The 16601-nt window shown below is 37.8% G+C and overlaps 3 protein-coding genes across 6 annotated transcripts in view; 2 read left to right on the top strand and 1 right to left on the bottom strand.

Annotated features, from left to right (window-relative positions):
• Nucleotides 1-15670, bottom strand: part of LOC139134100 (uncharacterized) — a 56064-nt gene extending 40394 nt beyond the window's left edge. For all 4 annotated transcript variants that reach the window (XM_070701011.1, XM_070701010.1, XM_070701007.1 and 1 more), the window contains exon 1: nucleotides 15552-15670. The gene's annotated coding sequence lies outside the window, so the exon portion shown is untranslated. The remainder of the gene's footprint in view (nucleotides 1-15551) is intronic.
• LOC139133764 (uncharacterized) lies at nucleotides 4547-5185 on the top strand. The gene has a single exon (XM_070700532.1). The coding sequence runs from the start codon at nucleotides 4547-4549 to the stop codon at nucleotides 5183-5185; it is 639 nt and encodes a 212-aa protein (XP_070556633.1).
• Nucleotides 5584-6468, top strand: LOC139133765 (uncharacterized). Its single transcript, XM_070700534.1, has one exon. The coding sequence runs from the start codon at nucleotides 5584-5586 to the stop codon at nucleotides 6466-6468; it is 885 nt and encodes a 294-aa protein (XP_070556635.1).
• Nucleotides 15671-16601: the final 931 nt, after the last annotated feature.

Below are 16601 nucleotides of genomic sequence, written 5' to 3' on the forward strand. Positions count from 1 at the left end.
TGATTTACTATCATTTGCAAAGCCTTCCTCTTTGCAAATAGACATGTAAAATGAATGACTCATGGTGCTCTTTATGTTTGCTGACCATCCAGGTCATTCTTTTATGAGAAAGCTCAATTGAGAAACAGAAGTGAAATGATGTGTTAATTTTCAAGCTAATCATCGCCAATTTCATCAGAGATCATTTTGTCAGTCAAGTTGGATTTGTGTAACCTACTTGTGACATATAAATCGCGCAATCTCATATACAAACGTATGGGAAAAAATGTTTCCTTAACAATTAACTCAAAATTTATTCCAAACATTCAACTCAGACAACGTTGCCTGTTGGATAATTTTTTTATCATCTGACATAATTTAGAAGTATTAATGAATAAAATTCCAATCGTTTTACCCAGTCACTACAAAGTTATGCATGCTTGTTAGTCATGGGGACTTTAATAGGTTTGTTCATAGACACTAGTTTCTCTACTTTCTATGGTTTGGTTTTGTCCATGTGTCAATCCGTGCATGCACACACGTTCACGCAGATATCTACCAGTAAGACATGCCTCAGCCTATTCCTTTCAAACTTTTCACAAGGATAATACACTATGACATACATATGCATGTGCATCATTTGGGGCATAATAAGTGCACATTTGCATAATTTATGATTTTTGAAAAAAGAGTTCTGTTTCCAGAGAGATGTACAGATATTGGTCACAAAGAAGCCTAATGGTGCACAAATAAATATGGCAGTATTGTACCAATTAATTATTCATTTGCACATGAGTTTTCATAATTAAGGTGATATGTCAAGAAATACTGACTCAAAGTTGAAGAAACTGGGTACAGATGTTGATAAAGCTAACTATATATTGCATAGACACAATATGACAGCAATTAATTGCTCCTTCATAATTAAGGTGATATATCAAGAAATACCGAGTCAAAAATGATGAAATTTGGTGAAGATGTTGATATACCAAATGACTAATAGTACACAAAACATATGTCAATACTGTGCCAATTAATTGCTAATTTGCATAGAGTGTATGAATTTTTGTAATTAAGGTAATGTGGTGAGAAATACTGAAGCAAAGTTGATGAAACTGTACGGATGAAGTTTGGTACAGATGTGGATTTCACATTGTTTTAACAGTTTAATTTACAAAGACGTTTATCACATGTTATGTCATTGAACGTGTCCCATTTCAACCACCTCAAATGCCTATCCTTCTACTGGGCCACAGCTAAGTTAACAGAACATTACACTTTGACTCGCACCATTCCATATGCACACCATACATAGGTAGCGGTACGTTCTCATTGCATCAGGCGCCAAATAACAAATGGGACTGTCATCTACAATGACTTTTAGGTTAAAAAGAAACTATCTAAAAGTGACAAATTTACCGAGTAATAATTCACCTGGTACAACTCATAAGTGATACCTATATGCTGGATAGCTATAATATATCTAGTTCGGTAGGTATGGCAATGGAAGCTAAAATATAACATGTTATAGAAGTTCTAAAGTTACAGCCATTATTTTAGCCAGGTGAAAATGGGTAACCTTGCCATTTTTAGGTTTTTCTTGACCATTTCCCTGGAGTTATTGATTGAATCATAACATTTGGTCAATTTATGTTAATATTAAGACTAAAATGAACTCCCATCATGCCTTGCAGGCTGCAATCATCTTCCTTATTGATCTGCTTTTTTTACTTGATATTTTACATGTAAAATTTCATTGAAAAACTAGATTTGCTGGTAAAGGTCTACAGAGCATGCATTTTTTATTTCATGGGGATTTTAAATTGAGTTTAGTTCACTTCGTTGAGAATGATATGAGTAGATTGTTTATTCAACCCGAAAGTGTTGAGTTTCAATTGTGTTTATGGGGATGCTGTTATTGATACAATTGTAAAACTATAATATTGATTTTGGCAAATAGATAGCTAGTACACCTTATCCAGAGCGAGAAAATCAAATGGACATAAAATTTGCTTTCTGTAGGTTTTTAGAATGTTTTCTCTCATTTGTAGAAATCTAATTTTCTTTCCAAATCTGCTTAATTGTAAGCACTTTAAGCCTGTAGCCTTCATATTTTGCATGTTCCTAGTGTTCCTTGGGATGACTTCTGTGAGTTTCTCTTAAGGTCAAAATATTTTTTACGGAACCACTGACATTCTACTGAAATCACCCATAAACAGGTTTCAACTTGAGATTAAACAATAGATTCCTGGGATTACATTATTCAAATCATTTTAAAGGTTAATAAAACTTTAACATTCAAATTTTTAGGGTCTAGTCAGTTTAAGCTTATTGAAAGACATCTTTTCGACCATACTCAGCTTATATTTACCAGGCCAGAGTACAAGTAACATATGTGGTGTATTCTGTTCAATGGGAGTGTCATTGAAATTAATCTTTGCAAGGTATGTTGTATCAAAATCAAAGCAAGAAAAGTTTGTAACTTAATGATTTCTGACCATAGATGTCTTTCATATTGACCATCCACATAGTTTTGCAAAGCATGTCTACCAGAGTGTAGAGGAGTCAATCACATTATTATGAATCGAATTATGATGAATGCAATCATCTGACAAAAAGGATCAACAATTTTGTCTATGACACTTTCCACTTCAACTTCCAATTCTTTCTTCTGTTCTTGTTGTTTCAGAGAGGTCATTTTAGGTCACACTGACCTTTGCACCTGAGCTTCGCCATCATTACTCTGAGAGAAAATTGCTGATATTTGTCACATCATAATTTGCTTTCCTACTTCAGTTTGATTCTGTTCTTTGACGAGGTAATCACAATCATGATTGTAAGTGAAAATGTTCCAGTAAAATCAGACAAAAGTGTCGGTGGTCTAACATGGACTACCATGTTAGTTCATGGTCATATGACCATGTTCAACCTTGGTAGTTCATGGTCGACCATGTTTGTTAAATGGCACAAATTACCATGGTTGTCAATGGTCACCAACCACGGTCAACCACGGTAAACCAAGGTAGTTAACCATGGTTAACCATGGTTGACCATGGGCATCGAACGTGGTTGACCATGTTATATACCTTGGTCAACCATGATCACCGACCAATGCTATTAGATGGGTTTTGAAATAAAACCCTGGGTGGAAAATTGTCAGAGCGGAAAAAATCTTGGTATAAACCTCACCAAAACTCTGCAAAACACCAGTGATCCCTGACTGGTGTCATTATAACTTGACAGACTCGTTTAAGGATCAGCAAACTTAGCCTCCATTATAGTGTCCACTGCAATAACAGCCAAGCCCTTCAGATTCTATCAAAGATCATCCTCCAACATCTTCTGAGTGTTTCCCTGAATGTTCGATGAGCAAAAACCCCAAAATTTCTCCCAAAATTGATGTTAAAAGCACAGCTACTTTTCCAGTTGTTCACTGGACAGACAATCTGTTTGCAGTGAATTTTGAAGATGGCTGCTTCAAATGAGCCAATCAAATGCATTGCTTTATGACATGTGACAGCATGGTAAAGGGTCAAAGGTCAAATGACAATGGACCTATGACCTTGCCTATGTTGATATCATGTTTTGAGGTAAACATTGAGTGAGACTGAGATAGTCTTAACTTCCTGCCATTGTAGCAGTGTTTTCATGCCCTCCATGTCAATAATTCCAAGAAATTCAGCTCGATATTTGTCCACAGTCTTCTGACATGAACAAGAATACAGCAAATTGGTCTAAGCTTCCTGGGCAATGACATTAACTCTCTCTAACAACTGTGAATGATGTGAAGAGACTCAACTATGTAAATATAGGAGTGTATATACATACAGCCTATTATCAATATGATCATCAAGAAAATTGGGCATCAATATTAAACTCATGAGTCATCAAATATCATGGTCAACCATAGTTGACCATCGATAACCATGGTCATAAATACAATCAGTCATCAAATACCATGGTCAACCATGGTAGCTGATATCCATAAACAGGTCAGACATGATAGACCGTGGTTAACTGTGGTAGACCATAGTATTGGAATGCCTACTGTGGTCTCATATCATAGCCGACCATGGTAGTTCATGGTCAAACATCAAAAACCATCAAATACCTTGTTGACCATGGTACACCACAGTTGACATTTCGCCAGGGCATGTTTCCCTTGAATGTTTCAATGACCAGAGGAATTCACAATTCCTGTTGGCTTTGAGCCAGCAATTGTGATAATTAATTAGAGCACATATTTTGAAACAACAACAAACAAGTGTAACATACCTAAGTCTCGATACTTTAATCTATACTTTTACCTCCGGGTCCTCAAATTCACAGCTGACAAATCGATCTAAAATTATTCAAAGCCACAATAAAGGCAGACTGGTAGTGCTAGATTGTTGTACATGTATCAATTAACACAACACTGTGCATCACATGATTAGGAATCAGATTAGGAATATATCACCTGGCTGCTAGATGACATGATGAGTTACCCTTCAGCTTACGCTCTGCTCCATTCCTCTTCAACCGCTTTGCCGAAGCCCTGCTTTGGATCATTCAATCTAGGGCAGGGATGAAGGACTTGTTGCACTACTTGGATGACTACCTTGGGGCCGGCCCACCACACTCCGGACAATGCCATCATCTACTGGACACAATGCTCAATACCTGTGATGACCTAGCCATCCGCATCGCACCAGAGAAGATTGAAGGGCCATCCCCGGTAATAACTTTCCTCGGTATCATCATTGACACCATCTCCATGACATTGCGGCTTCCCAATGACAAATTACAAGACCTCCTCTATATTCTCCCGACCTGGCTATACAGCGGCAAACATGCACAAAAACGAGAGCTACTCTCCCTCATTGGCACCCTCAGCTTCGCGTGCAAATGCATTCCAGCTGGCCGCATATTCATCCGTCGTATATTAGACCTCAGTGTGACAGTTCAAGCACTCAATTCCACCATCACCTTGTCCAGTGAATTCCGCCTCGACGCGAAGTGGTGGTGCGACTTCTTGCCAATGTGGAATGGTACTGTCTCATTCCTGGAGCCAAACTGGACCTTATCCCGCGACCTGGATCTATTCACCGATGCCTCCGGTACCATTGGCTGTGGTGGCTACCATAAGGGCCACTGGTTTATACCGTCACCTGGCCCACCTCACTCACTGCCTCAATCGCCTGGAAAGAGATGTACCCAATACTAGTGGCCTGTTCAATTTTGGGGCATTCGTGGCACAGCCGCCGTATCCTCTTTCACTGTGACAACCAAACAGTAGTGCATATTTGGAAAAAAGGCTCAGCCAGATGCCCGAATCTGACGCATGCACCTGGTCAGAGGCATCTTTTATCAGGCAGCCAAAGGTAACTTCCATGTCTTGATAGCCCACATTAACGGAACTGATAACTCAATTGCTGACTCACTTTCTCGTTCACAGATGCCGAGATTCACAACGCTACCACCCGAGGCACAAGCACAACCCATGCCAAGCACTTGCGACCTTTGCATCTGATATGTGGCAATTCATGACGCTGCTCACGGCCTACATTTACAATAGTGTTGCTGAAAACACGTGACGCACATACCAGGTAGGCCAGACACACTATGCCAACTTCTGCTCATCATACAGACTACGCGCAACGCCCATCGTGGTTAGGGTGGCAATCCTATTTGTCACCAATCTTGCAGACCAGGGCTTCGCATATAAGACTATCAAGGTGTACCTTGCGGGGGCAATGCACATGCAAGCACGTCGAGCTAGGCTATGAAGACGATGTCACCACCCATGCATTGCTGCAGTGCACGCTAGAAGGGATTCGAAGGAGTATCGGTGATGTGCGCCGGCCGCGTCTGCCAATCACAATCAACGTACTTCGCCACCTAAAGGAGAGCCTACGATCATGGGAAGGCCTGTGTGATCACGACAAGGTCATGTTATGGGCAAGCTTCACCCTCGCCTTCTTCGGATTCTTGAGAGTGAGTGAATTCACTGCTGCTGGGCCACTGCAGTTCGACCCAGCAACAACGCTGCTTGTTCAAGACATAGTGTTGAGCAGTGTACTAGAAATGAGACTGAAATCCTCTAAGACTGACCCGTATCGACGTGGGTACGTACTCCGCATTGCGCCAACCGGGACATCTGTTTGTGCGGTCAACGCCTTTGCAAAATATCGACGATCACATTGCCTTACGAATACAGAAGTGCCGTTCTTCCAATTTGCTGATGGCACGTGGCTCACGCGTCAAAGGCTGACACACTACCTGAGAAAGCTGCTCGTGCATGCAGGGATTAAAAGTGCGGAGCTATATACCACACATAGCTTTAGAAGTGGTGCTGCCACAACTGCCGCTGAGGCTGGCCTACCAGATTGGCTAATAAAGACCCTAGGACGATGGCGGAGTGGCTCGTACCAGGTCTACATAAAGACAGCGAAAGCTGGATTCTGTGCCTCGCATGCTTGCTACAAAGAAGTAGTCTCAAGCACATGAGGTGTTAGTAACACCTACAAGTTATTGGGACTTTACCGATGCTCGATCTACAGTACAAACTCTGCATGCGACTATGTTAGCAAAGTTGGGCATACAAATGTGGAACTGTACGTGTGACTTGATTAAACATCGAACTGTGGACTATGAACTATGAACTACTCACAATTAAACGGTGGTTTATTCTGTAGTACACGTAGTGGCAGTCGCCTAAGGATGTTGCTTAATCCCCCAGCGAAATGTCAACCGTGATGTACCATGATCAACAGGGTATTTGATGGTTTTTGATGTTTGACCATGAACTACCTTGGTTGGCTATGATATGAGACCACAGTAAGCAGTCAAATACCTTCGTCTATCACAGTTGACCACGGTCTATCATCGCTGATCTGTTCATGATTGTCGGCAACCATGGTCAACCATGTTATTTGATGACTGATTATATTTCTGACCATCGTTATCAATGCGACCATCGTCCTAGAATGACAAATTTTCTTGATGACCATGTTTTAAATTTTTATTTTGGTTAAATTGTAATATTGCAAAATTCTCTTCAACAAATCATAAAGAATATTTTCAGGCAGAATTTAACAAGTGTCCAACGATGAAGACAACAGGATACCAAATATCATAATCACTCAATAAATAAACAAAATCGAAGTAAGTTATAGGTGGTATGTACTGTAAGTACCACATAATCCTTAAAAAAAAGAAAAGTCAAAGGATTAATGATTTGAGAAATACTATTTTTTGAAAAAAAAATTAGATAGGTGAATTTGTGGAATGCACAAATTTATCAAACCATTACCTTGGAATATGAAATAAATGTACTGAAAAACATCAATGCATGAAGGTTATTTCTCTGGACATTAATGTTTTTAAATGATAAGTTTCAAAAAGCTGTGACGAATTTCAGGAAAAGAAACTACAATTTTTTTGTTTGGTTTACAAGTCATACCACTGAATAGCTGCAAATTAGCCCATGGGCCCTGTTCAAGGTATTTCTGTGTTGCCGTATAGCACCGAGCACTAAATAAGGCCATTGCCTCAGTCATGTGTCGATCAGAAAGTTTTACTGTCCTACGTTGATACATGCAAACACATTTAGAAAGGTAATTGGCTTAAAATCTGACTACTCACGATAGTTACTTGCATAATCATACATGTCGGAAGGCCATAGAGGTACACTGACTGATTTATAGTGTATAAAAGTTGGCATAAAAGTAATATACTCTCCCATTCTCGCAAAACTAATGTTTGAAAAGGCAGCGGCAGCAGCCAGGAGGTCACAGGTCAAACAGATCATCATGTATTCAAACTTTGACCTTACAACATCACGTGTTGTAAAACAAGACTTCTGATTGGCCAATTTTGCCAAGGTTGCCATTTTGAATTCCAGTGTTGGAATATGTGAGTCTGGATAATCATTCACTCCATTAAGCCACGGTTTTTGGGAGAAATCGTCGATTACTTCTCTCAGTCGATGATGAAGGGAACACAGAAGAGGTTTAGGAGAACAATTTTAATGATTGAAGGACGTTGCCTGCGTTAGAGACTTAGAGTTTATGTAAGTTAAACTTCGATCAGTGGATGTCCGTTATGTACAGTGTATGGCCGGCCGTGGACATGTTGAATTTTCCAGCCTTTTCGTGACGTTTCAACTGAGAGTTTGCTACTTCGACACTTTCCACACCTTAGGGGACTATTTCAAACCAACCACTGTTCTTTGAGAAGTTGAGAACATATGGCGACAAGAAGTGATCTCTGTTCATATCGATTATGGATTGGTATGGTACTTATGGTACCAACTCTACTGCATGCAGTGCATAGGAATAACGTAGTATAAATCGGACATGATACAGTTTTATTCTCGTCTCAGGTGCTGATCATTCGATGTCTTAATGATGGAAGAAATGTTTTCAAACTTGATACAACTACTCTCTTTCCAAGTAGTGCGGGTGGTGGCATGGTTTGTACTGTGATTCATTTCTTGTGTAAGTTTTACTGTTCATCAGCTCTTACCATGTAAAGGACACCACAGACCTGATCCTGATTTTTACATGTAGCAATTGAACATTGTTTTACCATGATGCCTTGTTTATTTTGGCTGAAACTCAACATCTAATGATAAAACATCAAATCAAAGTTCTCATGTTTTCCATGTACACTTCATTTTCAGGAAAGGCATTTTGAAATATATAAAGTGAAATTTATTTGTCAACAAATACATGTAGCAAAAATTGCAAAGTTTTTGAATAAGTTTTTCATAGTTAAATTTATATATATATATATATATATATATATATATATATATATATATATATATATATATATATATATATTTAACATAAGATTTTTTAACTGATCAGTTTCCATTTGATACACGTTTTAAATATTGTGATCTGTTGATCTTACCGTTCCAGGTCTTTCAAAGGACAGATTTTGCATTTTTTTGTATATTCCATTATCAGATTGCACTTAGTACGTGTAATCCAAAAAAGATATCAACAAAAGTACCAAGAATTTATAATCATTATTCTTCTAACACTAAATTCAATATTGATATATTTTTATAAACAGTTACATGTACTCGTTAAAAATTTGTGATGTTTCACTTTGTGATGACTTATCTGTATAATCTGTCAAAGCATTTTTAAACAGACAGAATTTATCAACAGACTTTCATGTATAATTCATTTCCTAAAATGTTGGTTATTATTCCAACATATATAGATATGTTTTCTACTTACATTAATATTTTGCATTCAGTATCCAGTATAATAGATCAAAGTACAAACGTTTTTATTTTGTATCTAACTAATATTTACAATGAAAACATATATTTAACAGCTCATTTCATGTTGAAACTACAATTATTGTATGTTCATAATAGAAGAGATATTTGTTTTATTGTACAGTAATATATTGTTTTTTTAATGAAACATTTATTGCCTGAGGTTTTTCTTTTACAGTCAAGTGTGATTGAATGTGTCCACTGGAATGAAGACGTGTTGGAAGTATATCCTCTCAACTTTTCATGGCTGTTCAGACCTTCTGGCATCTGTATACATGACTCTAAGGTGAATTTTAGAATCTGCTGCTCACAAGGTAAACGTATCAAAAGAGTTACTGGGTACTGGGTACATTTATATGTCACTTTAGAAAACTATCATTTGTATACAATACAGGGGAAGAAGCAGCACAATGATGTCATGTACCACATGCTGACTGTCAGAATTGCTGTGGAAAAGACAATGTCAGGATTTACAATAATCTGAATACCGTGAAATATTACAGGTAGTGTGTATGCTGTTGTTTAGCCAGCAGTTACCATGCCTTTCATATGAACCCCGCCCCCTAATCTTCATGCACACTCCATACAAACAAACACAATTTAACTTCTACTTCTCTGTGCAAATATATATTTTTTACTATTGCCCAAACTTGGTGCAAAGTTCATAACACTCTTAAAAACCATGGTCACCTGTCATTGACCACGGTGGTGGCTGTGGTTGATCATGATTGACCATGAGTTTTGGCCATGTTTGACCATGTTAGACCATAGTAATTTGTGCCATTTAACAAACATGGTCGTCTATGGTTGACCGCGGTCATATAGCCATGGCTGACCATGGTTTTTTGGCAATGGTTGACGATGGTAGACCATAGAAATTTGTGCCATTTAACAAACATGGTCGTCAATGGTTGACCATGAATTAACATGGTACACCATGGTCATATGACCATGAACTAACATGTTAATTCCTGGTTGACCATGTTCACTTTCGCCTGGGTCTGTTGTACAACTGCCAGGTCTGAGAGCTGGCTTTAATTTGGGGGCTGCTGTCACGGATCCGGAGGGACCATGGTACCACGTTGCCCGATGCATGGCATGATCCCCCAAGGGGTCCGTGTCATCTTCCAGGCCGCCATGATGCCATGCATCCCCGCCGTGGCAGTAGGTGAATCCTGGGTAACACGTTGCCCTCCCTTGAGGTCATTCAAATCTGCAACTGGCTTCACGGGAAAGGCAGCCACAACGCCCGGATGTTCCATCGCCCCTGGGTTTCGGCCAAGCCCTGTCTCTGTGTCGTTTCTTTGCATTACTGGATGATTATGGCTTGCTATAATCATGGTTAATGCGGGGAAGGGCACGGAGACGCAGGCCATTCTACCTTTGTCTTACAACCACGCCTCGCACTTTCGCTGAACACACAATGAACCCTTGCCTCTTGAATCACAGCCGCTTCTTGTCCATCCTCACTATCAAATATGAATGCCATGCATGCCAAGTTGCATGACGTCCAACCCGTTATCTGCTCGCATCACTGACCATCAGCTATCCATGCATACCCCCTTGGCCAAAGCCATTTGCCGCCACTTCAGCTCCTGCAACGATAACGTACACATCACAAATCCCCTCCCTGATCCATCACCAAAAAAATAAAATATGAAAACAAGCTGCGGCATTAGCAACCCACATACAGACATATTACAGTTTGTCATATTTCTATCTGGATGTTATTTGGATGATCAAATTTCAATAAAGTTCCATGGGGCTGCTGTCGCGGATCCGGAGGGACCATGGTACCACATTGCCCGATGCATGGCATGATCCCGCAAGGGGTCCGTGTCATCTTCCAGGCTGCCACGACGCCGTGCATCCCCGCCGTGGCAGTAGGTGCATCCTGGGTAACACGTTGCCCTCCCTTGAGGTCATTCAAATCTGCGACTGGCTTCACGGGAAAGGCCGCCACGACGCCCGGATGTTCCATCGCCCCTGGGTTTTGGCCAAGCCCTGTCTCCGTGTCGTTTCTTTGTGTTAACTAACCGTTATTGCATAGGTTGGTCTATGGAGGCATTTTGACACACCTAACTTTGCTAAGGTTGACATTTTACAATGTAAAGACTTTACAGAAAAGGTCAACATTTTACAAAAAGTAACTGAAACATGTCATCACAGTGGACTACAGTCAGTAATTCTTGTCTGATACGTTTGAAATTTGACTTTGCTAAAAGTGAATTACCTGACTACTAAATATTATCAGTAGTGAGACTTATGAAAACCTTATTTCATCTCCAGACAGTCCATATTTGTAGCATTTGTTTTAGAATTTACTCCTCAATTATTGTCATCAACCTATTGTCTAAAACTACTAGTCTTATAGGTTTGAAATGTGACTTTGCTACAGATGCCTTTGGGTTTACTTTATTCACTGACAGGTTATTTTGCACATATTTTGGAGGATAATTTCTCATTTTATTCAAAACAAATTCTTATCTAAAATTGCTCATCAGATATAACCAAATCAGTCATAAAAATGTTAGTTAAGTGCAAAAGATGATAAAATTAAGCCATTTGTTTTTCCGGTATATTTTCAGTGATAATTTCAATTTATAAATGAAATTACAAAAATTATTAATAGTCCAAATGGTCAGCATTAAGAATGTTCTATGAAATCATTGAAGACCAAATGGTATCAGCTAATTTTCATTGTCGTTTTTCCAGAAACATCTCTTACAATGTATTGGTCGCCGTGTTCCGTGTATTCATGTCACCAGCGAAGCTAAAACCTGCACTGAGGACTTTGTGTTCACTTCAAGTGGTTAGAAAATCATTTAGCCTCTGCCATGATAAGGCGTATATTAGTGTAAACAACATGACAGCTGGCATTTAAATGCAGGGAATATGTATGTGGTACACAGCACTAGTTGTGACCTTTTGAGTGCTTAGGTCAAATGCCATGTAAAGAATATAGTGTTGTCATAAAATATTGTTATTCAGCTAGCATTACTTCTCACAATTTTATTATCAGTTGACTTCAACAATCACGGCAATGATTTACTATCATTTGCAAAGCCTTCCTCTTTGCAAATAGACATGTAAAATGAAAGACTCATGGTGCTCTTTATGTTTGCTGACCATCCAGGTCATTCTTTTATGAGAAAGCTCAATTGAGAAACAGAAGTGGAATGCTGTGTTACTTTTCAAGCTAATTATTATCGCCAATTTCATCAGAGATCATTTTGTCAGTCAAGTTGGATTTGTGTAACCTACTTGTGACATATAAATCGCACAATCTCATAAGCAAACGTATGGGAAAAAATATTTCCTTAACAATTAACTCAAAATTTATTCCCAACATTCAACTTAGACAATGTTGCCTGTTGGATAATTTTTTATCATCTGACATAATTTAGAAGTATTAATGAATAAAATTCCAATCGTTTTACCCAGTCACTACAAAGTTATGCATGCTTGTTAGTCATGGGGACTTTAATAGGTTTGGTCATAGACACTAGTTTCTCTACTTTCTATGGTTTGGTTTTGTCCATGTGTCAATGCGTGCATGCACACACGTTCACGCAGATATCTACCAGTAAGACATGCCTCAGCCTATTCCTTTCAAACTTTTCACAAGGATAATACACTATGACATACATATGCATGTGCATCATTTGGGGCATAATAAGTGCACATTTGCATAATTTATGATTTTTGAAAAAAGAGTTCTGTTTCCAGAGAGATGTACAGATATTGGTCACAAAGAAGCCTAATGGTGCACAAATAAATATGGCAGTATTGTACCAATCATTTGCACATGAGTTTTCATAATTAAGGTGATATGTCAAGAAATACTGACTCAAAGTTGATGAAACTGGGTACAGATGTTGATAAAGCTAACTAATGATGGCATCGGTGACATTGGGCCTTAGTTAGTGACCACTACCTATCTGACTTACAGATTGATATATGGCGGGTGGCACATGTGGGGCAGGATGCGCTTACTATTTTCGAAACACCGTCATCACTTCTTGGTCTTTTGGCCAGAGGTCTTTATATCTTTCTTTCATGAATTTGACTTTGTTTGTGTACCGTCTATTTACTGTCTGTTCTGTGCTGTTTTGTGTCTATGTTTACAACTATTGTCTTACAAATTTTGACCTAGTGTTATTGGATTATGGATTGGTATGATTGCGATTATTTTGCATAGAGACAATATGACATCAATTTATTGCTCCTTCATAATTAAGGTGATATCTCGAGAAATACCGAGTCAAAAGTAATGAAATTTGGTACAGATGTTGATATACCAGTGACTATTAGTACACAAAACATATGTCAATACTGTGCCAATTAATTGCTAATTTGCATAGAGTTTATGAATTTTTGTAATTAAGGTAATGTGGTGAGAAATACTGAAGCAAAGTTGATGAAACTGTACGGATGAAGTTTGGTACAGATGTGGATTTCACATTGTTTTAACAGTTTACAAAGACGTTTATCACATGTTATGTCATTGAACGTGTCCCATTTCAACCACCTCAAATGCCTATCCTTCTACTGGGCCACAGCTAAGTTAACAGAACATTACACTTTGACTCGCACCATTCCATATGCACACCATACATAGGTAGCGGTACGTTCTCATTGCATCAGGCGCCAAATAACAAATGGGACTGTCATCTACAATGACTTTTAGGTTAAAAAGAAACTATCTAAAAGTGACAAATTTACCGAGTAATAATTCACCTGGTACAACTCATAAGTGATACCTATATGCTGGATAGCTATAATATATCTAGTTCGGTAGGTATGGCAATGGAAGCTAAAATATAACATGTTATAGAAGTTCTGAAGTTACAACTATTATTTTAGCCAGGTGAAAATGGGTAACCTTGCCATTTTTAGGTTTTTCTTGACCATTTCCCTGGAGTATTGATTGAATCATAACATTTGGTCAATTTATGTTAATATTAAGACTAATGTGAACTCCCATCATGCCTTGCAGGCTGCAATCATCCTCCTTAATGCTCTGCTTTTTTTACTTGATATTTTACATGTAAAATTTCATGGAAAAACGAGATTTGCTGGTAAAGGTCTACAGAGCATGCATTTTTTATTTCATGGGGATTTTAAATTGAGTTTAGTTCACTTCGTTGAGAATGATATGAGTAGATTGTTAATTAAACCCCAAAGTGTTGAGTTTCAATTGTGTTTATGGGGATGCTGTTATTGATAAAAATTGTAAAACTGTAATATTAATTTTGGCAAATAGATAGCTAGTACACCTTATCCAGAGCGAGGAAATCAAATGGACATAAAATTTGCTTTCTGTAAGTTTTAGAATGTTTTCTCTTATTTGTAGAACTCTAATTTTCTTTCAAAATCTGCTTCATTGTAAGCACTTTAAGCCTGTAGCCTTCAAATTTTGCTTGTTCCTAGTGTTCCTGGGGATGACTTCTGTGATTTTTCTCTTAAGGTCAAAATATTTTTTACGGAACCACTGACATTTTACTGAAATCACCAAATAACAGGTTTCAACTTGAGATTAGACAATAGATTCCTGGGATTACATTATTCAAATCATTCTAAAGGTTAATAAAACTTTAACATTCAAATTCTTAAAGTCTAGTCAGTTTAAGCTTATTGAAAGATATCTTTTTGAGCATATTCAGCTTATATTTACCAGGCCAGAGTACAAGTAACATATGTGGTGTATTCTGTTCAATTGGAGTGTCATTGAAATTAATCTTTGCAAGGTATGTTGTATCAAAATCAAAGCAAGAAAAGTTTGTAACTTAATGATTTCTGATCATAGATGTCTTTCATATTGACCATCTACATAGTTTTGCAAAGCATGTCTACCAGAGTGTAGAGGACAATCACATTATTATGAATCGAATTATGATGAATGCAATCATCTGACAAAAAGGATCAACAATTTTGTCTATGACAGTTTCCACTTCAACTTCCAATTCTTTCTTCTGTTCTTGTTGTTTCAGAGAGGTCATTTTAGGTCACACTGACCTTTGCACCCGAGCTTCACCATCATTACTCTGAGAGAAAATTGCTGATATTTGTCACATCATAATTTGCTTTCCTACTTTCAGTTTGATTCTGTTCTTTGACGAGGTAATCACAATCATGATTGTAAGTGAAAATGTTCCAGTAAAATCAGACTGTTTCCCTTGAATGTTTCAATGACCAGAGGAATTCACAATTCCTGTTGGCTTTGAGCCAGCAATTGTGATAATTAATTAGAGCACAAATTTTGAAACAACAACAAACAAGTGTAACATACCTAAGTCTCTGGATACTTATCTATACTTTTACCACCAGGTCCTCAAATACACAGCTGACAAATCGATCTAAAATTATTCAAAGCCACAATAGAGGCAGACTGGTAGTGCTAGATTGTTGTACATGTATCAACACAACACTGTGCGTCACATGATTAGGAATCAGATTAGGAATATATCACCTGGTGGCCAGATGACATGATGAGGACAAAGTTCATTTTTATTCATAACGGTACCTGATAGAGTGTGGTTAAATGAACTGTTTCGAATCGGCATAACTCAACCAAGTATACTGACAGTAATAATGTCCCTGTAAGTGTTGTCCTGTATCAAGTTTGGTGACCTCTATTTAAAATTTGTTTTAATTTTTGTAGTTGTAACAAAGTTGATTTTAATTAAAATATAAATACTTTGTATCATTGTGATGTACATATATGGGTACATCTATATTCTTACTATGGAAGTCTTTTTACAATATCATAACCAGTGTATGGCTTCAAGGGTTTTGTGACATGCTGTAACTGTAGAAATATAAAAGACATGCTAGTACATGAAAATTATCAACCTTCACTTCTCCTAGTAAAAGCCTTCAGAGAAAATATTCTCAACATGTTACATAGCTTAATGGTTGCAAAATATCAATTTGTGTATTTCTTTTTCTATTTTCATACAGACCTTTTTCCTTGCCATTACAGGCGTTATACAAATTACCAGTCTGCAAGCATGCGCGATTAAACTCATTAACTTTTCTAACATAATTTGATGACTTTCTGAAACAGGCCAATGACATTTTTATTCCATTGTTTTTCAGTTTGAAATGCAGCACATAACATTTTTCAGTTTGTTTGGGATGTTCATGAAAACATTGAACTTGACAAACATGGGAAGTTGAGATTGTCTAAAAATGTAACAGGTTATGCATTACGCCACAAATGTTCATTCAACTTCAGTACATTGTTTGTGTACATGTACTGTAACACTTACATGTATGGTGCATTTATATTGACAAGGGGGCCTGATGTGACACAAAGTTTTTACAGCATTTGTATCAT

Source organism: Ptychodera flava, chromosome 5 (assembly GCF_041260155.1).
Source record: "Ptychodera flava strain L36383 chromosome 5, AS_Pfla_20210202, whole genome shotgun sequence".
NCBI classification, from domain to species: Eukaryota; Metazoa; Hemichordata; class Enteropneusta; family Ptychoderidae; genus Ptychodera; species Ptychodera flava.

Excerpts from the sequence above, each read along its gene's own strand:
- LOC139133764 (XM_070700532.1), top strand. The coding sequence starts at position 4,547 with ATGAAGGACTTGTTGCACTACTTGGATGACTACCTTGGGGCCGGCCCA.
- LOC139133765 (XM_070700534.1), top strand. The coding sequence starts at position 5,584 with ATGCCAACTTCTGCTCATCATACAGACTACGCGCAACGCCCATCGTGG.